General features: G+C 46.2%; 1 protein-coding gene across 3 annotated transcripts in view; it reads right to left on the reverse strand.

Moving 5' to 3' along the window:
• TMEM108 (transmembrane protein 108) overlaps positions 1-22,910 on the reverse strand; it is a 150,883-nt gene that overhangs the window by 15,373 nt on the left and 112,600 nt on the right. The window contains exon 1 of one of the 3 annotated variants that reach the window (XM_057431576.1): positions 2,377-2,724. The exons of the other annotated variants lie outside the window; for them this stretch is intronic. Within the exon in view, the coding sequence (XP_057287559.1) occupies positions 2,377-2,389 (13 nt within the window). The 5' untranslated portion in view covers positions 2,390-2,724. Of the gene's footprint in view, positions 1-2,376; positions 2,725-22,910 lie in introns of those variants that run through there. 3 annotated transcript variants of the gene reach the window in all.

Consider the following 22,910-nt stretch of genomic DNA (forward strand, 5'->3'; position numbering starts at 1 on the left):
AGTCCTTACAATCTGCTGGCATAATGGTAACACAGACTGATGCAAGCACATTATAGCAAATAATAATAATTAATTATATTTGCAAAGGTCAGTTCACACCATTAAGTTTTTTCACAAGGGGCCATTTCTAAGGCATAGGAGCTCAGGCTCAGAAGGGGTCAAACTGGTTTGGCTTCTTAATGCTGTGTGTCAAATTCCACTTTCGGTGTCTCATTTTATGGCCCCGTTAAAACCATTCAACCCTAATGAGAAGGCCGATTGACCTGACACCCCTGCAGTGTGAATGGTGTCATCCCCTGGTTTTGCATAGCGCACCAAGAAGGGAATTAACACAGAATGAATGAACTCAAGGATGAAGCCCAGCACAGTGACGAGTACACAGAAGATGCTGATGTGCATTTAGCCATAAAGCCTCCTTCCTAACAACATGGTGCGATCTCAGCAGCGTCTCCCTACAGTGCTTCTTCCCATCATACACTCACATGAGGAGCCCAGAAATGGAGTGGACGTGAAGAAAATGAAGGAGTTCCTATCCAGCAATGTTTCCAAGTACTGCTCGATGTCCTCAGTGAGTCTCAGGGAAGTTGGGGTTAGGAATACTTTGCTTTCCCACCCAGGCTGCAGGGTCCTAACATTTGGGAACTGCCTCGCAGCCCTTTTATTTGCATGCAGGAGGCAGAACTGCCTCCCTCCGGACCAGAAAACCAAAGCAATTCTGGTCCCAGCAGCTGACATCCTTTGACTGTTTTATCTCAGGAGCTCAGAAGCCCCTGCTAGAAGTCAGTGTCCTGGCACAGAACAATATGAAAAGGCTTCATTTAGGAGCTAACACTGCTGGTGCTGCATGGGCCGCTTCATGGGCACTTTTGGGAGCAGCCTTTTTTGCACGACATGGCAGAGTCAGCTCATGCGTTCAGCCTCCCCGAGGCACCCCCTTTAAATGACACAAACTTTGGATTTACAACCAAGTGCTGATCTGAAGCCTATGGAAAGGTTCCCAATGACTTTAGCAGGCTTTGGACCAAGTCCTGACCGCCAGAGGTACAGTGGAAACTTCTGCGCTGCACATTCATGTTTTTTTACAGCAAATGAACGCGCTCAGTCTGGTGTTTGACCCCTTTTGGCCTCTGCTGCCTCAGACCTTGCAGCAGGACAAACAGAGCCAAACAGTTTTGCTTTAGGTAGTCAGGAAGAGCTTTTTGTTCGGAGCCCTACTGCTGGACTCATTATTTCAGGCTGCCGTGGGCAGGAGAAGCAAAGGGAGCTTTCCTACAAAGGACCATTATCTCCAGACCCAAGGCTTGGGGGCACACGGGCAGTGCAGGGGATGCTGAAGCCGCTTCCAACACTCGTGACTTACTAACAGTGAGAGAAGGCTGTGCAAAACCTGTTCAAAGCAACAGCAATGTTATTGTTGTGCTGAAAGCTTCCTTCACAACGCTATTAACTTCTCACGTGCCTCTCGGCAAACCTCAAACGTTACAAGGAGTAAAATGAATCTTTAATAGATGGAAACTGTGCAGAAAGTACAGATCACTCCTCTCGTTACGGTCATTTTGGTTACGGTTTCTTTGTCATCTGTCAGAGCAATATGATTTTCATTCACAATAAAGCAGCCCTTGTACAAACAAAGAGTTAAGCAAATTTCACCCATGATTGGTGGCAGAACTGAGGGAACAAAAAGTAGGTTACTCAGCATAGAAAATTTCTCTTCCTTGCCCATCTCTCAGTGGCTGTTACACCAGAACTCCCAGGTATTAATTTACAAGTTATTGCCTGCTTTCCTCTGTAAGTATTGGGTTGATTAACGCCGACTTCAATACACGAGGCATTGCAGGGCATTAGACGCAGACTAACAGCTCTATTTGCAGTAACACAAGCCAGCATCAGCAGAAGCTCTGGAAATCACATGTACAAACACAAATTAAGCAGCACTCACTGACACTCCCTGTGCAACAACAGTAACGGCGGCTCCAGGTCTCATGAGGCAAGACTTCCCGGCCCTTTAACCACATAAACCCAGTGCAGAACACCAGCACTTCCTCTAAGGTGCACTTCCATCACGGACTTCAAGAGAGTGAGCCTATAAACCAAAATCCATTTCTCCAGGGAGTTAAACAATGGGCGATACAAATAGGACAGTATCGCGTAGTCGCAGAGCAGGCAGCTCCCAGTTCATTCTCATACTGCACTAGAGACTCACAGATCCTACAGGAATGCTTCAGATCCCCTGTTCAGCTAAGTATACACAGACATCCGAGGTGCTGAACCTTGTGAAAAGGCTTGCTGACAATCTAGGGCAACAGTAATGACTGAGAGGAGGGTAATAAGAAGAAAGAGCCTGACTCTAGCTACTTGCTTAAGGTAATCACTCACCTGGAAATATCATTTGGGCTTGTCAGCAGACATCCTCACCTGCTCACATCACACGGACTGGGAAGCTTCATCCCTCAGCAGAGAAAGGCAAAACACATCTTCTCTCTAATGAGGCAGCTGCAGCAGGAGTTGCTGTTATTGTTGGAACTGGTTTGGAGGAATGAGGGCAGAGACAGCCCAGGCAGGCGTGTCTTGCAGGGCTGTGCAGCGAGAGGGCTCGCTCCTTTATGGACTACCTTTGCCACTGCAGGGCAGGATTACTTACGGAGCCAGACCCCCTCTCTGCCAGCAGATCCACGGGCTGCTTGGTATTCCAGCTTGGTTTCCCATCAAGTCCAGATACAGTTTGTCTGACACGGGTCTATTCAGATGCCAGAGGATTGCTGGCAGTGCTCCTTCCCTGGGAACAAAACAGCCACAAGCACCCCAGCTGCACGCCCTTGGGAAGCTGCTCAGTCCCCATTCCAAGGCAGCGTGCCCTCCCTCCAGCTTGTTGTGTGTGGATGGCTTTTACACATCTACCTCCTGCTTCTGTGCCTCCACCAGACTTTCCACTTCATTCAATTACCTCTAATGATATTAATATTCCTGTCAGAGGGAAATACAGGGAACGAAATCAGAGGCTCATCTCTCTTCTGGCATCTAAATGCATGGTCTGGTTTTGATTTCTTCACTCCTCAGTGGTGAACTGGCCATAAAGATGCTCACAGATCCCGTGATTCTTAAAGCCATAATCCTGCCTCTCTTCTTCCATTTCTTCTTTTTTCCCCTGTCTCTCTGGCACAGCTGGGTGTCTGGAAGAACACGCTGCCTGGCGAGCACACAAACGTGCCCTGTGCAGCCAACTACCCATCCCTCAAAAGGGAAACGGTGCGAGAGCAACAAGTTAGGGGCTTCTTGAGAGTGGTGTGGGGATCCCCTGGGAGTCCCAGGGCAATCCCCATCACTCAGGCTTTGATTCAGAGCCCCTGCAGCAGCCCGAGCAGTTTGTTACATGGGCTCCCCACAAAATTCAATCCTAGTATTTTGCTAGAGAGAAAAGCCAGTTCCTTCTTCACTCTGCTCCCACCAGCTGAGAAGATCCTTCTGTTTTCAGGTCTTGATACAAGCATGTTGCAACCAGACTTCTTTGTTGATGCTGTGGCTGAATCAGACAGGAATGATGCTGTGACAATAGGTTTGAGTTTGGCAGCACGAGCAGCTATGGGGCCTCCAACAGTGACCCCAGTGCTGACTGAAGTCCCTAACGGGAAGGCTAGGCAGGTGTATATGTATATCACAAGCATATCTTACCCTTAGTTATACGAACTCTATTTTCACAGCCACAATCATTGCATGAAGGATATGGGAAGACAAAGTGCAAATTATAATGATCTGAGATCTGCTTTGCATTCTTGTGTTCTCCTGCTGATGGTTCTTTTCTCCTTCCCATCTGCAGCTCACTTTTCCCCCTTGCTGTTTCCAGTCTGAAGGTTTTTCTAAATAAAGATATTTAGTGAATTATAAACTAAATGGTCCTTACAAATATCAGCTTGTTTAGCAGTTTCTGGAGCTCAAGGCTGATGAAGAGCTTGCTGCTGAAACAATGATTTAGCACAGAGCTGCAGCTGGCATAACAAGAGAACCATGCCACGTATTTAACCTTTGCTGGAGGATTTGCCACATCTGTAAGTAGTAACTCGCACAGATTTCTTCCCCGTGTGCTGTCATGGATGGAAACATATGGCTCAAAACTGCAGAAACCATCATTTGGGATTTCAGATGAAAAGCCTTCTGAATGACAGAGGTTCTGTGCATTCCCTTGTCCAAAAACACATGGAACAAACCAAAGACCCTTTTAAAAGCATGTGAGTATTCCTTGGTCTGACAGCTCCCCCCTCACACAAAGCTTGTCCAGCCCCAGCTTTGCAAATGCACATCCCTTCCTTTCCAGCCTTTACTTGGCAGCAGTTTTTGTTGGCAGGATGCTGTTGCCAAGGGAGACAGAAAGGATGTGCAGCTGGCTTTTCTTTCACCTGCACTTACTGCTGCTGATCCTATTTATGCTACTGCAGAACCTCTGGCTTCTAAGAGACCTCCTGTCAATGTCACCGGACCTTCTGAAGAGTTTCAACAATGACACAAATAGCTGTGGCCTCTGATAGAAAGCTAAAATAGGATCTCACCAAAGAGAGGATGCAGTTGGTGTCACAGATGCTGACTTAAGCAAGGGTATCCATTTAATGAGCAACAATAAGAAGGGGGAAAGGAGGATTCAGAGCCATCTTCAAGAGGTTTCTGACAACTCCCCAGTGAGAGCAGTGAGTAACTTCAGATATATGGAAGTTACATGCTTAGCCTAAGGTAGCTGTGGCTCTGGCAGGCAATTCACCCCATCCACACACTGACTAGTACCCCAGAGAGGCTCCTCTCTTGCCATTAGCAAGAGGTCACATAGAGGATGATGAGCTTTAACCAGATGTCCAGCTTTCAGGTGATGAGAATTAGGTGAGATGAATCCCACCTCGTATCCCTCCATCTGTTTACGTGGCATCATCATAAAGCAGAGCGAGGATTTGTTTACTTCATACAAGGGATAACTAAAAGTGATGTTTGGAAAGGTGAAATGTAGTCTTTCTATTGCAGTACCTTCCAGGAGAGGAAATGCCACTGCTTTGGCCATTCAGAACCAGTTTCTCCTGAGCACCACGCAACAAACCTTATAAAGCAACACTTCATTGACATGAAGAGTGAACTACAGCAAGACAGCCCTTCCATGGTAACACATTAGGAAGCATTTTTCTTTCCCATATTAGAGGGTAAATGGGCAAGCACTAATTCAGATGAAGCAAGGAGCTGCTGTCTCTCAATTAAACAGCATGCAAGGCAAGATGTCTGGGGCCTGGAAGGTAGCACAAGGAAGCAGGAGCCACTGCTTCATGCACAAGCCTTTTCCAAACAACCACAGCTCCTGGACCTGCTGCACTACTTTCAAAACCCCAGCTGGAGGCAAACAAGTCAGAGGCTTTTGATTCCAGAGCCACACTATACATCTTTTCCAAACCTACCCTCCAGCTTTAATTTACACTGACTTACCCATCAATCAGGACACTTATTCGAGACCCAGGATGCTCTTTCATTACAGCACAGTCATTTTTAGCTTGCCTTTTCTAAGAAAACATTTGTAGGGACAGGTTGTCTATCCCTCTGCCCATCTTTGACCCATGGCTAATTGCAAATACTGCAACACACTGTATGATGACTGCCAGGAGGCAGAGCAGAGCAGAGCACCTTACTCATGGATCCCTCTGCTGCAACGATTCAGGCCTTTTTCGTTCCTCTATTTGCAAAAGCTGTGCTTAAATACTCCAGCTGCAGATGCAGAGATGTCGATGCTACAGCCAGAAGGGATGTTACAGCAAGGCAGAGGCTGACTAACTTCTACAAACCCTGAAGGTATTGCACTCATTTCATCTGCTCACTGAAAGTAATTTGGATGATGTATTACTTATGCCTCCTTCAAGCACATTATTACCTCCAAGTGCCTGGTTACCCTTATGCTTGATCTCCAATGAGAGCTTGTAATGAAGAGCTTGCACCGATTTGTTATGTGAGCAGGTAACACGTAATTAGAAAGTAACCATTGTATTTACCTGCAGGAAGGCTTTACTCTGAGGTTTGGACCAGTTGAAGCAAAAGGGACACTGAGCCTCAGAGTAAGCAAATGCTGGGGACTTATGTAGTTATTCACGGCCTCAGTTTATCATCTGGGCAAGTAAGAACCAAACCAGGTCAGGATGCAGGGAGTCAGCATTTCCAGTACGGGGGACCGGCTCTGTGGGTACAAAGGGTCATTGGAATAGGGATAATCCCCAAGGTGGACTTGGGCTATAAAAGGCAGTGAGAGTTTCCATGTCCAGATTTTCTCCTGTGAGCACAGCCTGAGGATATAAGGCTATGTATAAACCAGCTGGAAAGGCTGTAATGTGCTGCTTTTATTATCTGCTGGATTATACAGGGCTAGCAAAGCCTCTGGAGTGGATGTCACGTTGCTAAGGAAAGAAGTGAGCTGTTACTTTTCATTTCTGTTCGTTCTTCTATAGACTAGAGACAGCTCTCGTTTGGCTTCTGGAACAAAAGCTTGTATTGCCCCTTAGCTGTCCTGAGTTGAACCTAGTTTCAACTAAAGCTGATTTCAGAATAACCTGGATGCTCACCATGGCCCAGCTGCACTGAGCCACATGGGTGCTCCATGAGGTCTGCTGATGGCCCGAGGGGGTCAGAAACTGGAGGTACATGCTTGAAGCTCAGGTGGGTCAGGGGTGCAGGTTGCATTATGACATACCAAGATAAAAGGGAAAGATCAAATTCTCTCCCTGGAAGTATCAGCTGCTCACTGCAGAGATGAAGAAAATGGGGTTTGCTCCATTAGACTGAGATACAGATTTTTTGCCATCCTTTGAAAGCTGGGTATTGGTCTGGAAGGAACAATGGTCCAACCTGGTGTTGTAAATCAAACGTTCCTATAAGTAAGGTCACAGCAGTAGCTGGATATAATTTCTGCTAATGGAAGCAGGACTCTGCTGCTTATATTTCGCTCCATGTAACTGCTCCTGCACTAGGTTCATGAGATGGAGATATGCAATATCATACGCAAAACCCATAAGGATGAGATGGCATGGGGCTACAGAATTACCTGATGAGTCAGGGGGATCAGTAATTCACGTGGAAAGACATACGAAGTCAGGAAGAGGATCTCACTTTATAAAAATATGCTCTGCCAACTCTGCAGTTCACTCCTGCAACTCGTATTTCCTATTCAGCATGCGTGTAGTTCACAGCAAAGTAAAACGTTTCACATTTCCATCTGGATAGTCTCTTTGTGTGTGCTGCTTCAGAGTGTCATTTCAAACACGTGTTTGTCCTTTATTTTCCTAGGCCTGTCTTTTCATAGGAAACTACTGCGGATCTGAAATCTCATTTACATTCAATGGTTTAAGTGTTCACAGTGGACTCAGGTCATCAATTTCACCTTGCCTTAAACATGAAAGGCTAGCACTGATATATGCTCTTCTCTGCACTGTTAACATAGAATCACTGTTTGGAATAATAGTAATAATAAGAAGAAGCATAACCCCTATTGCAGCGTTATTCTCACAAGTTAGATGTTTGTCTCTCCTTTCTGGTTCCACCAGCCTCTAACTACGCAGAAGAGAATCTACTTCACCCATTCCTGACATGTCATCGCCTCCACACTTTAATTCTATTTTGGAAGGAAATTGGACTGACAACCCTAACCGCTTCTGATTATTCACACAACAGCCCTTGTGAAGAGATTGCACGTATCAGCTTTTCCGTGTTGCCCTGTCAGCACACAGCCCTTCAGGGATCTTCTCTCGACGTGAAAGTTAGCTCAGCCTCAGGGTTCATCCATCCTTGACTTCTGTTTCGTTAATACCAGTTATGTTGTTGGTGATATGACGTGGTCATCTTATCTCTCCGCTTTCCCCTCCAGCAGCTACACTGGGAGCCTCATTCCATTGCACTTCAGTCAGGTTATTACACAGTTCCCAAAGCATGGTATTTACTCTTCAGCTACTGCTGATGGGGGCCAGAGTCAGCTCTTCTCCTGCCTCTCCCCTGCATCATCTCTCCTCCAGGAAGGAGGGGAGCATCAGCATGGCTGCGTGATGCTGCACAGCAGAGAGCACCCTGTGCTCAGACACCTCTGCCTCTACAGCAAACATGCAGCCTGGGTGCCCCGTGCTGAGAAAGCATCACAGGAGCAATGTCCTAATGCTTTGCTGTGTGATGTGTCTCTAGCCCTGTGATCCGACTGCCTCTGCTCTTGAAGGCTATTGATTTGTTTCCTGGTGGAAGTGCACAAATGCCAGCCATGTAACGGGAACGTTCGATTTGTGGGGGTTTCAGTGCCTATCTCAGTGGTAGCACCTGGCTTTGCTGCACTGCCCTTAATATGTATGACTGCCTGGAGCCCAGCAAGGGCTTGAGACCTCCCGATGCATCAGCAACAAACTCCAAACACAGCTGAGGGTTGTTTCCTCAGAAACGATGCAACTGCAAATGTACCCAGTGATGCATTTGGAAAGACAAATTCATCTCTGAAATAGCTCATAACATGGTTTTACAGCTTACACTGTTTTTTGACAGCTAAACCCAAGTTATCTGGCATGAACAAAGGTCAGTGGCTGAAATGCCTAAGATAACAAGAACTTGCTGTTCAAGCCTTCTGAATGAACCACAATTAAACATCACTCTGGGTCCTCCACAGAGAGATGCTGCAAGAGCTGTGTGGCAGTCAGATGTTACATTCCCATGAAATGCAATGATAATACTGACATAAGTGTCTTGTCACACTTTTACTTTATTACGTTTTCCCCTTCCTCTCTCTCCCCTCTCTCTTTTTCAGCATCCTCAGCTGTCACTGTACCAGAGCAGTAGAATTATCCCCCCAGTAAAGTGCCGTATCGGAAAGCAATTCTGTTTGGAGACAGAGCACTAAGTGTGGCACATCAGTGTTAAAGCTGCAGGAGAACATTAGTCTTTGCATTAACATTAACTACCATGGCTAAGAGAATGTATTAGCTACAGCCTTAGCAAAGGTCAGGACACTGAGAGGAAGGAATATCAAGCAGCATTATAGGAAGGACATAATTTTAAGAGAAAGTGCTGAGTTTCAGCCCCATTCAATACAAGCTGAAAGGACTGCATGGAAATAAATAACAGAAGGCTTGCTTGAGGGACCAATTCCAGGACCACAAATAGCAGTGTCAGGAGAAGTCCACTGGGACAGATGGTAGCTTCTGCTGCCCTGGTGTAAATCCAGGACAACTCCTCTGCAATCAGCAAGATTATGCAGCATACAAATGACTCTGAGAGGAGAACACAGAAATAAAGGAACCAAGGGGAAATTCAGGTTGGATATTAGGCAGAAGCTCTTCCCTGTGAGGGTGCTGAGGCGCTGGCACAGGGTGCCCAGAGAAGCTGTGGCTGCCCCATCCCTGGCAGTGTTCAAGGCCAGGTTGGACACAGGGGCTTGGAGCAAGGTGTGAGGTGTCCCTGCCCATGGCAGGGGGTTGGAACTGGATGAGCTTTAAGGTCTCTTCCAACCCAAACCATTCTGTGATTCTATGATAACCAACAGAAGTAAAATGTGGTTGGGAACTGAAGACCAATGACCAAACGAGAAGTATGAAATAATCTGAAGATTTATGTCCAATAAGAACTGGAAGGAGTAGTCAAAGGAACAGAGAGGCTTATCTTTTGTTCTCTTCAAATCTGGGCGCTGGGTGGGCCACCTGAAGCCATCACGACAGCTCAGCACAACCAGTGCTTGGGTGCTTAATTCCCCCCTTTACCTGGTTTGTTGGAAATCAGTGTTTCAGGCAAATAGGGGATTTAAATAAAATCCAAGTGTTTGCATACCAAAGATGCAGAAAACAGCTGCTTGGCCCAAGATTATTGACAAACAGCAACTTGTATATAGCAGGTAAACCTAACTTATGTGGCATGAACTAAGGCTGAAATGCTTCAGATGACAACCAACACATAAGGCTGTATTTTGATGCAGTCAGAATTTGACTTCTTGTTTTGGGCACTGGAGCAAGAGCTGCTTCCACCCGATGTCAGTGACATCACCCATGTGCCAAAAGCATCACACACGGTAAACCCTCAACCAGGACCAGGGTGAGAGCAGGCAGATAAAGCAAGAGGGAGCAGCAAGTTCAACATGAACCTCTGCTGTTACAGGCCTAAAGCACAGAGTATTTTTGAGGGGACATACAGCATGCATCTTTTTATGCAGATGCATTACTCTCCATTCTGCCGTGCTTATTATATTTATTCAACAGTGTCCCTGCTGGGAGCTGCTCCTGCCTGCTCCTTCACTGTCAATTACATTGCCAGAAACACAGCAGCACCCACAGCAACTTTTCTCTTGCATTACAACTATTTCCTTAAGATGACCTTGGGTCCAAGATATCTTTCAGGAGGGAAATAAAACAAAAAGAGGAAAAAAATGACAGCAATAATTTGCAGCAATTTGTTTGTGAAGGTGGTGTGATCTGAGCTTGCATACTGCCAGCAAACACTGTGGACTTGCTATGGCAATATAAAGCATCTCGTCCTCAGAGCTCCGTGTCAACGTCTGCCTCTGTCTAAATTAATGCTTCCAATTAGTTCTGTTTTACTGCACATCCATCACAGCAGATTCACTGTTAGGGCTTTGAACAATGCAAATCCATATACGAGTAATTATGGAAAACTACACTGAGCAAGACACACGTTTCATGAGTATCAGCAGGGCCTGGGGAGCTTTACAGGGCTTTTTCTAATACATGTAACTTCGACAGTCAGGTTCATCTTTGGGTTTAGTAACCAGCTAAAGTCAAAGGCTTCACATCAGGCGCACACTTGGCTGCTTTGCTTTTTCATCTACCTACCACACATGTGTCCAAGGCATTAACTGAGCTTCCAAGCTACGTGGCACATACCATGTGGGGGGGGGGGAAACATCTAGACTTATTCCTTGAAATGACATCATGCTACCTAACTTACCCAGTGCTGTTTCCAAACGTTCCCTCTTTTTATATATAAAACCTTTGGCACACGTTAAAAATGTATGTGGAATAGCTTAGAAAGGACTAAAAAGATGGCCAAAGGGAAGAATGTACTTAAGCACCAACCAAAATGATGGATCCCTAATAAGCTTGTGGTTTTAAGAGACACTGAACTGTCACAATAATGATTTAACTGGGCTAAAACTTTTCAGGCTTGGAGGCAGTCCAGATATGATATTTCCAGAGGACAGGAGGAGAAGGAGCAATATAAGGCTCAGCCTCAAACTGAAGCAGAGCAAGTGCTTGTCTCTGCTCGTTCATCAGGGTCTCACAAACACCCTGTTACCACTGGAGCAGCCACTCTTGGCAGTGGTGATGAAAAAGTGAATATAATGACAACAACTCTTAGGAGCTGTTTTAAAAAGGATCCCTGAAAACAAATTAAATCTTTAGTTTTTAAAGTGAAACATTATGCAGAACTGCTGGAAAGCAAAACAACGACACCAAGCTTTGATCTGAGCAGATCTCCACGGATTCTTTACTGCCCAGTCACCTCTAAAGTGGTTCTGGAGGCACAGAGAGAGCACGACCTCCCTCAACAAGACCCTTCTGACACAGGAGGACTGTCTGCATAGCACTGACTTACCTTGCCTATCACAGACCCTGATGCGACGGATGAGGATGAGGGGACGCAAGGACAGGGATGAGGATGAAGAGGAAAGGGTGCAGCTGGAAAGCTCTGCCTCTTGGTTTCTGGAAAAGAGAAGTGCCCGAGGGCAGGCTGAGTCACTTTGCAGAGAGGTGCTCTGCTTCACTGCTGCTTGAAAGGGAAGCCTTTTGAATCTTGCTCTCTTTGTGGCTTCAGAACCACAACGACCTAGTGAGAAAGAGAGGGCATCACAAGCTCTGGAGCCAGGAACATCAGATGCACATAGCACCAGGGTTTTCTTACTTGCTGCCATAAAGCCCATATGGGGGCCTGGGAGAAAAATCATGGATGAAACCAGCAGGTTGCTGCAAACATTTTTTCTTTAAAATCCTTTAAGTTTTAGTAAAGATTCAGCTCTTTTTCTACAAGAGGCTAAAACTTGTCCTGCGTGATTCCAGCCTTTTTAACTCTAGAGAGGGTTAACTTTTCCACAAGAGGTGGAGGTAAAGAACCAGTGGGACAGAGGGAGGCAGGCATGAAGAAAGGAAGCAAGGAAGCAAGCAGGCAGCAGGACTTGTGGTGTGAGCAGGTACCACCTAGCCCTTCGTTTTCAGTTCCTGGCACAGGTAACACATACACTTGACCATCTTGCAGCACTTCAGAGCAAGGGACCAGAGTCGCCTGGCCCTACTGAAACCCAAACCCTACAGCTGGCTGGCTCCGTACCTGCAAAGCTGCAAGGCCAAGTGTGCTTTATCCTTTCGTGATGTTTCCACACCACGCTCACAGCCAGCAGTGCAGAGAAGTTCTCCAAAGCTCCAGCCTCATCATAGAGGCACCAGTTCATTAACAGGCTTGTGTCAGGGCATGTGTCTCCTTACACCTCCCTCCTGAGACAGTGCTGGTTAGGTAGTAACCTTAAACAAACACACTGGTTGCAAGGGGGAGGAGGAAAGGGTAGACAGAAGGAGAAGGGAGATGAGGAATAATGTTTTTAGGACAAAATGGTACATTCTCCATTCACTCACAGGCATGAATATGCTCAAACACACCCTCCATGGAGTAAGAGTTGCTGATGGCAGTTATGCAAATCCACTCCTAGCGGATGCTAGTGATGAACATTTACATGTCGTTCTGTGATGTGTGTATGATTATGCTGAGTCTTCTTGTCCAAAGATGCAACCTCTGGACTCACAAGGCACCCCTTCTGTGTCCCCACAGGCACAAGCACGCTGTAGCAGCAGTGGTGGGGGAATAAGGCTTGGCGTAGCAGTATCATTTCTAACGCTGGTATTAGAAATCATATCATATATATCATGAATAAGATATATTTCATATTGATTATTTGTTCTTTTTATCAATAAACATATTAGAAAAAAAATGCAATCTTTTATAGTGTAGATCCTCTGCCACTAAATGCATCAGGGACTTTAATTTGTTGGAAGTTGTGAGGCCCCTTGGCAATCTCTCTTACAGACCCTGGGCAAAAACGTCTCGTATGGAGGAATCACCTTGACATATGTCAAAATCCCCTATCATGTATGCACAGCATACAGCTTATGAAGATAAACCCATTTTAAAGGATGCCTGCTTATGCAAAGCGAAGCCACAATCTCATTTGCTTAACTCTAAATGTGTGTCACGACGGCTGAAGCTCAGCCCAGGTGTAAGGATTGAGTGCTCTGACTCTATCTAGACCTGGAGGGCCTTTCTGAGGCACATGGCTGCTGGACCAAGCAGAGAATACATCAAGAGATGTCAGGGGATGGCTGGGCCATTTGGGGAGGCTTCTTGTGATGGTTCAGGAGTAGGAAGACTCCATTTCCTACCTGCTGTTCATCTGCAGTTTGCCTGATGCAGCACATGGCGATACAATAACAAGCAGGGGCTGGAAAGATTCACTTCCTGTAAATACACTGTGGTTTTAAGGGGGTTTAACATGTTTGTTCCCCTTAACCATTTACAGCTGACAGTGATTTTTCCTGCGACAAGCAGCTTATTTGAGGATGAAGAGGCAGATTTGGTGGAATTTTAAGTGGAATTCATGTGGAATTTCAAGCAAAAGCTCAGCTTGCCTGAAGCCACAAAGTTCACCCAATGAAAAGCCCAAGTCAAAGGCTGGTTCAAACCCTCTCAATGGATTTATGTGTCCGATCCCACAATATCCCGATGAGATGCAATCTCTGCTTGTGTTCTGGGTTTCTAAGAAATGGAAGTTTGTCTCTCCTGTCACCAACGTATCAAGTCAAAGCCCCAAACTGACACTTAAATGGCAGCATTAACTCTTTAACTATCACTCTCTAGAATGAGGAAGACATTACAGAAACCCCTGCAGACATCAGGCCTAGAGCATCGCTTTAAGGATGGAAAGGAAGCAGGAAGGGCAAGGAGGTGCCCTCAGAGAGAAAGGCAGAGGAAAGAAAAAGGAGAACAGAAAAATAGGAATGGAAAATGGCAGAGTATGCATATTTTCCTACCAAGCAACACTGGATACAAGAAGCATGTCCAGAATGATGTTATCTGCAAAGGTTAATTGTGATACGTGGCCAAATCCTATCTCAGATCATGGCACAACCCCCCCGGTGACACAGCCAAGGTATTTACTCCATGCTGAATGACCATTATTGATACTTCAGCCCATGGCTGTGCATCAGAGCTGGAACTGGGCATTTTGTGCAGAACAAACCTGACATCCACCCTGTTTAACACTGATGGGGAAACAAACCTCTCCATGAGTACGTACAAAACACCAAGATCAGTCCTGCCCTCGGACTGGTGTTTCAGTGGGGCTGCACTGCTGTATTTCAACCCCATATTTGGCCTTTGACTTGAATTGCTCCCAACTCCAGCAATACTGAATTGGTTTCCTTCTGTCTCCTCCTTCATCACTGAGCTCTATAGAACAAGACAAGTTCAGATTTCCTAGCATCAGCTGTTTCTGAGTTAGGAGGGCAGAGAAGCTGCAGCCAGAACAAATAGGAATAGCTGGTTTCTTTTCATACCCACATCTCATTAAAAACAGCCAGTCTGATTTTTGCTGAGGGCTCTCAAAATAGTCACCTTTAGGGTGAGACCAAGTACCTGAGGAACCTGCTCAAGAACATTAGGAACAAGTGGAAAATGGGGGTAAAATCAGCCCGAAGCCGTAACAGTGATTTGTTTCCACAGGACTGATTAGCCTGCATCATAAATCAGCTTTCTAAGAGCCTACATGCTCCTGAGTGGGCCTGTGGCTCTCTTCTTTCCTACAAGAGATGTTTTTGCTCTTAGCATTAAGTAATCATAGGCTGTTTAAGGTGATTTTAATCTGTTTCTTATGTCTGGCAGACAAGAACCCTGCCATGGTGACTACTGGGAACATCAGCACGGCTTCATCCAGATCCTTACTCACCGCCTGCTTTGGCAGCCCCATATTTCAAGGCCAGCCTTGCAGCCCAGACTGCAGCTGGAACTGCATGAGCAGACCCACACTGCTGCTCACAAAGGTTTTATCATCATCCAATACATCTATGGCTTTCACATTGAAACATGTCAATCGGATGAGGGGCCCTCACTGCTTTAGTTAGTGCAGGGACACTATAGTTGCCCATTCGTTCTCTGATGAACACTTGCACCCGTGTTTGTCTTCTGCAGCTTTAATAAGAGCAAAATAGACAGTTAAAACTTGGAGCCGCTGGAAGCAAAAGCCCCAACTCCAACTGCTCATAATGGAGGGCTGAAGGAGAATGAGTTTGGTGCTTAAAAACAAGCTTTCTTTGTTGCATGTAAGATGCACAGACTGACAAGAAAAGCTGGTTTAGTGATTTAGTCAGCTCTTTACTGCTAAAGATCATGTGCACTTGAAAACCTTCTGACCAGCCTAAGTGCATGCACTTCTTTAGCCAAAGGCAGTGCTTATGGAACAGTACTTAAGTACCCTGTTTCACATGTCATTCCCTGGGACAGGGCATCAAGTACAGCAGGCAGACAGGGAGGACATCACACGGGGCTACCACGTGAAAACATGCTATTACTCAGTTGTCACACTGTCAAAAGCTCCAACCGCTCACTGCTCTAGTGAGCCATGAACAACTTGTTTTGCTCCTGATCAAGTTCTCTTGGCAAGAATAGAAATACTGAGACAGAAACGCTCGTATGTAGTTCACCAGCATTATGGTGATGATCAAGGGCAAGAGCTGTGGGCAGAAGACAGGAGTTTCTCAAGGATCTGGCTGCCACTTCATGCTTCTAAGAAAAAAAGCTTGCAGGGTCCTCCTGCGCCATCAGGATTCCCAATCAGGTTCAGTCTCCCCCTGATGCTCTGACAACGATCAGGACATACCAAGATGCAAGGGAGAGCAGGATCTGCCTTTCCACGAGGGACCTGTGATGCACTGAAGTCACGGGGGTTACGGAATCAGAGCTGAGGGCAGATCTGGACCCATTATCTTTTGGCTGTTTTGAGAAATGAAGTGTGACAGTGAAGCTGTTCCTCTGTAGAAATGGCTTGCAGGGTGTGCGTATTTATGGGGCTTTGACCCCCAACTCCCATTTAGCTACTGTGGCTGGTGTGGGAATGCCGAGAGGCGGAGAGATGGGTTAATCACAGGTTTACCACTCAGGCTTCCAGTGTCCATACAGCATTCTTGTTTGAAAATAACAGAATAATAGTACTTAGAAAGCATCTGCAAATCAGCAGTCAGGAAAAGAGGGGAATTTAATCAGGAAAAACATTCTGAACCCTAAACATGATGATATAATGCAATAGTAGCGAGAATTAAAGAAGAAAAGCAGATACAATCTTGCCCAGGGACATGGGGGACAAGGGATGAGGAAGTACCTTTTTTTTTATATAACTAAAAAAAAAAAGGCATTTTTAAAGTGGAAAAGAAGATCAGATAGATTTTAGGGAGGAGAATCGACCAGCAGTCGCTGGTAGGATACTGTAGGATAGATCCCAGCAGAGACTACACTGGATTTTCTTGTACTGCATATGAAACAAGTGATTCTTAGTGGGCAGGCGACCCTGTGTTTCTCCCTGCCTTTCCAATGGGCAGGTGACTTAGTATGGGCTCAAATGCCTCGAACGTGCATTTGGAATAGTTGTATGTTCTGGCCAGGCCTCAGCAATTCTGGAGCGTGCTCTTGCTGTCCAGACGGCAGCACTAGGAGTACAGGAATGATGTCCGCACCACAGGGACTGCGGTGCATCACTCAGTGTGAATTTGGTTTATGGATGACTTCCTGAATAGGTAGTTAGTGAGTCCAGAAGCTATGAACACCAAACCTCAAGCATGCCCTGCTGTATGGATAGACAAGTGACTGTGAAGAGCTAGGCTTGGACATCGTGGACATTTCTGGTTTTCTTCAAAAGGAACCTTAGAGCCTGCATGCAAAGGAACGTCAGGGAACACAAGGAAAGCCACCCAAGCCCTGACATCCGATGTGCTGCCCTGTCTGCCCCTGCCTTTTCAGGAGCTGACAAAGGAACCTTCCTGTGAAGCTGCAGAAGGGCTGTCTGCAACTCCTGGGAGCATAGGGATGGAGCCTGATGCGTCCCCATGGTGTCCTGGACTCCTCTTGCCCAAAGTGGGACAGGACACAGGTGATCCAGCCCACTTATGCCCCACTCTGACCCTGCAATGAATGGGGAAGGGGCTTAAATGAAAGGACTTATTACAAGATGCTTCAACCAGCTGGCTTTTTAAGGATATAGTAATATCTACCTATCTACCACATACACTCCTTTGTATGTATGTAGATACAGAAATAAATAGGGTAATATATATCCACCAGTATAAGATATGTTGTTAAAATAGTTCAAAACATTTGGTGCCAAATTTCCCTGTTGCTTTGCACAGCCAGACATCCTCCAGTTGATCCAATAGATTTGACGAAGATCTTTGGTGGGGAGAGAAGCACACAGCCAGCATCTTTGTACAGCTGCCCTCATGCAGAGGCACAACAACAGCTAAAGCCATGAGGGAGCCTGGCAAACCAACCTCCCTCAGGTTTCTGTTCTGCTAAGGGGCAGGAGCCCCAGCTGACTGGCTTGCACGGGGGGATAGCTGGGATGGAAATGGAATAGATGGAACACTTCCCTGCATGTACAGAGTGGGGCAAATAGGCAGGGAGGGGGAAACAGTTGATCCATAGCAGTCACTGTAGAGCAATAAATATCAGCATTAATTTTGCTCATCACAACTACACATTCATTATAGCTTTCCACATATCAAATCCACAAGTCTGTATGTGCAGACCCAATGGCTTGCCATAGCAAGCAGCAAATAATAAATGATGTATTACCTCTCTTGTAATGGATTGGTTAGTTCAACCGTACTTGCCTTGATGTGATGAAATAAATGACAGCAATTTTGCTAATACATGGGTTTTCTACTCTCCCCCTCCTTTCAAATAGGGCAGAAAGGTGTCCTTTAACATTTAATGCCACAGAAGAACACAATATGTATGATGGTAAATGACTGTAATGTAGTATGCCATAAACTTTAAGTAGCATCTGGTTTGAAAGGGAGCTGATGTAAGGTATAAAGAAAGCATTTTACACAACACAGTTGTCTAGAGTTTGCTGGAGGATTTAGATCCAACTGGAGATACATCCATTACAAATATTTTTGAGGTATTGTATAGCTACATTAAGAAAGGACTTTGCCACCCAGCTGAAAGTGCTTCTGGTTCAGCTGGTGACATTGCAGCTTTGCCAGTCAAATACCACACCCATCAGTTTTCCATTTCAGACTGATGATGGGAAATGCATGGCCTGAGCAATGTATTGCACGAGCAATGTTACTACACCACCTGACTCAAACGCAAGGAATTCTTGGTTAATTGCCCAAAGAACTGGTAAATCCCTGGCAGTGTTCAAGGCCAGGTCGGACAGAGCCTTGGATGACATGGTCTAGTGTGAAGCACCCCTGCCCATGGCAGGGGGTTGGAACTGGATGATCTTAAGGTCCTTTCCAACCCAAACCAGTCTGTGAGTCTGTGATTCTAATGTAATCTGTTTGACAAAGAAGAAATCAGGTGGGGTGAGTGCATCGTGGCCCTCTTCCTTCCCTATGCTCCTCTTGCCTTGTTTATTAGGCCAAGCTGTAACAAACAAATCAGAAGCAGCAGCCAGGAGCAAGGTTTCATGAGCCCAGTACTGGCACAGAACATTTGAGAGCCCTTTTCCCAAGCTCAAAGCAACACCACCAAATTCAGCCTGCACAAACCCAGCTGAAGCCAGTATGGCTGGAGACTCCTGAAGGAGGTCTCTCCACACCTGCAGGAAACACAGAGGAAAAGGACCTTCGTGACACCTACATGATAAGGTTATATTTGGGAAGGAAAACGCCAGGCAGGAGGAAAGTGAAGGCCATTTCATGGCTGACAGTACTGGCAAATTCTTAGGGTAACACAGAATCACAGACTGGTCTGTGTTGGAGAGGATCTTAAGATCATCCAGTTCCAACCCCCTGCCATGGACCCAGACACCTCACACCAGACCAGGTTGTTCCAAGTCCCTGTGTCCAACCTGGCCTTGAACACTGCCAGGGATGGGGCAGCCACAGCTTCTCTGGGCACCCTGTGCCAGTGCCTCAGCACCCTCACAGGGAAGAACTTCTGCCTTAGATTAACCTGAAGTTCCCCTGTTTCAGTTTGAACCCATCGCCCCTTGTCCTATCGCTACAGCCCCTGATGAAGAGTCCCTCTCCAGCATCCTTGTAGCCCCCTTCAGACACTGGAAGCTGCTCTGAGGTCTCCACACAGCTTCTCTTCTCCAGGCTGAGCAGCCCCAATGTTCTCAGTCTGTCTCCATACAGGACGTGCTCCAGCCCCTGAGCATCCTCATGGCCTCCTCATCGGGTTATTAATTTTCCAGCTTATTGCTTATAGGGGTTCTCAGCCCTCAGAGTTTTAGCAGACACAGCAGAACAGATCCCACAGTGGTGGCAGTTGCTCCTGATGTTTATCATCACCAGTATGACTGTTTCTCACCACAGATTGCTGGTTTTCCCCTGATGAAGGCTGACTCGTCTCTTTCCTTTCTGCCACTTTGCTTAAGTCACATTTGCCCTCAGAGAAAAATGTGGCAGCGTCACAAGCAGGAATGGAAAGCTCTGTCATGTGGAGAGAGCGGGATGCGACGTGATTATCATGTTAACCAGCTCACTGCCCTTTGGATGCTTGGCCCTCGCCCAGCGAAGTGACATCAATACAGTGCTCTGGGCACATGCTGCAAGCACTCAAGATTCTCCCTAAATGTCAACCAGCATCCTGGATGCTGCAGGGATCTCAGGAGCTGCTCAGCTAAGTGCTGCATGTCTCTGTGCCTGGCCAGACCCATTCTCCCTCGGCAGCATGTGCTGTGTGAAGGGAGTTGGAAAGCCATCGTGCAATCCCTTAGGGGTGAGCAGGCCAATTTTCTACAGCAAATGTTAGGCTCAATAAGCCAAAATATTCAATGGACATCTGCCTTGCTAATAGAGAGCCCTTCACTGTAGGATTTCTTGAAGACCTGTGACTGAAACGCAAGTATTTCAGGGAGCCTTGTGTGCTTTGGCATATATTTCCAGGGTTGGATTTACAGCCACACAAACCCCTGCAGCCCTGGCTCCCAGCAGAGGCCTGTGCACTGATGAAGCTCTGGCACTCATCTGCCAGACACCAAAATGTGACCAAAGGTGCAGACTGAACACCCTTTTCCAGCACTGGGCTGCCGGTTGTACCCTTTCCCAGTGCTGTCATACGCAAGCTGGGCCACAGCCTAATCCCAGGCATGGCACAGCAAATCCAGAGTCAGGACTTCATTTCCAGGCTCGGTAGCAGTACAGCCACGACCTAAGTCTTGCCCCTTTCACGAATGAAGGTTCATTTCCTACCCAGTCTATCTTTTGTCTTCTTCCTAATCCATCAGCGAAGTTCCAAAGCTGAATTTCCATGGCAACAGACTGTGAGGTCAGAGAGAAAGTACTCATCAGGATCAAGGATCTGAAGGGGAATTGGGAAAGGGAAAGAACAAAATCACTTAAAAAATTAAGTCATAACAGAGGAAATAAAGCCAGATAATCTGCTCCTGGTGTGAAGACCCCCTTTGGTTTCTGACAAAGCCAGCGCCGGCAAAACCACCCTTCTGTACGCACAGAAACGCAGTTAAGTCTCTTTGGTTCCTTTGAAGTCAACAGCAGGAGCAAGGTATGGTCATCCATGGAATTACACAGGGAATTTCCCAGCCACTGGGAACATTTCCTGGTGGATCTTGCCCAGCCCTCTAGTGAAAGAACACTGCCACCTCCACAGATGGTGGCACACAAAGGTTTTAAACGCTGTTTTCTAAACAGAGGACACAGTGATGCCTGCTTCTCTAGTGACCACAGCCAGTGCCTTGTCTTCCCTTTGAGCAACTCTTTCCTTTGCCTCCCAGGCGCTGATCTAGGCCCTACAGTTGCTCAGAAGAAACCAATTAGGGGCATTGCATGATCCCCTCTTCAGATCGAGCTGATTCATTAAGCTACAGCCTCGCTGCCTACCTACACCCAAGGAGCAGAGCACACATCTCCCCCTGCAGCGCTCCCTCCCCTCCTTCCTGTGCAACCCACGTCTGCTGCACATCACAGGAGACAGGAGGCTTTGGGGTCTCTGTGTTCCCCATTAGGGATTTTCCTCCCTTGTTCAGGAAGAACAGAGGAGGCAGGAGGCATCGGACCCTGAAAACATTCCAATGATGCTTGGAAGGGGAGGCAGAAACCTCTAGTGCCTGTCTAGGATTTATAGTGCGTATGGGCCTCTGTGACTTAAATGACTGCCTTTTTTCCCCCACTGCTTGATCTGAGAGCATATTTGAGTCAATCTGAATATCAAAGAGATTCAGAAAGGCAGTGGGGCAAAGAGTAGGGCAGAGACTGACAGGGAAATAAGAAACCAGGGAGGCGGTACAGAGATGGTGTTACAGATAGGGCAGATTAAAGGATGAAAAAGGAGGTGACGTGCCTGGTCAGCAGGCAAAAACACTCAGCTTGAACAGACTTATTCCCCCCCCCTTTAATTTTCTCAAATAGACATTTTATGGTCTGTTCATAGGTCACACATACTCTGTTTGAAAACATGGGTTTCTGACATTGAGTGACAGAGAGCTATGATACAGCTCTGCATTGAAGTACTATGGAGCAATCACTGCAGTAAGACAGTCTCCCAGCAAAAATCCAGAGCTTGAACTGGCTCCCAGGGATGCGCATTCAGTGCACTTGGCCAGGCAAAAGCATAAACAAACCCCATCAGATTACATGATGCTCTGCAGCCCTAAAACTGAAAGGGAATGGATGTGTAATTCCTGAAGCACTCTAGCCTCTTCATGTTATGCAGCTGTTGGTGGCTTTTAGGAGGTGGAACATACTCAGCTCCATAAAAAAGAGCAGGAAGAGAGAGTATGTCCACAGCCTCTCTGGAAAAAGACCACAGAGAAGAGCTTATCATGGCTGAAAGGGCAAACCACCACTGCTTTTACTGTTATTACCTTTTCCCAGCAAAATACTCCTTGTCCATAATGCCACAGAAAGTCTAGGAGGTGTTAGAGAGAGCATGCCAGTTCCAGGGCATGTTCCCCATCACTCTGCCTCTACAGAAATCACCTCCTGCATCACAAAACCCATTCACACACATCAATAAGGACCATACCCTATGTTTAATATCCAGGGATTCATCAGTAATGGATGACGGTGTTGTCACGAAGAGGATGGCTGTTTGGAGGCTTCATTACCAATGGCTTAAAGAGGGTAGGAGAGGCAGCTGGAAGATTTTATGCATAGGTATTATCTGTCTGTGTGTATAAATACATTTCTGCACATACATACATATACACACAAAACTATAATTAGTACTTTCACACTCATACATTCTTATGCTGCCCCTAGAATGCAATTAGCATTATTATTCTATTAATTAACATTTTCTGCTGTCTTCAATTTAAAGAGTGCACATATGGTGAGTTGTATTACTGGAGTATAAAATAATCAGTCTTTGTTTAACTCGGAGCTAAGATCCCTCTCATTTTCCCCATATGCTGTTTCTGAGGGTTAGCTTTGCTGTGATTTACTTCCCTCCCCTATTGATAGTGCAATATTCTTACTTCCGACTCTTCTTGCATTGCTCCTATTGCTTTCACACATTTTCTTCACATGGCCATGAGTGCTTACTGGTTTTATGATTTGCATATTTTCATCCATCTACCACTTGGCTCTCAGACAAGTCAGCCAAAATTACATCTTGATTAAAAGAAAAGACGTAACAATGTAGTTTTTCGCCCATCCAGCTTTTGCAATGAGCCTGTTAAGGAAACCTTGACCTGTTGA

The sequence above is a fragment of the Pezoporus wallicus genome, unplaced genomic scaffold (assembly GCF_028554395.1).
Source record: "Pezoporus wallicus isolate ANWC-B61680 ecotype Strahan unplaced genomic scaffold, APGP_CSIRO_Pwel_v1 scaffold_11491, whole genome shotgun sequence".
Classification (NCBI taxonomy): domain Eukaryota; kingdom Metazoa; phylum Chordata; class Aves; order Psittaciformes; family Psittacidae; genus Pezoporus; species Pezoporus wallicus.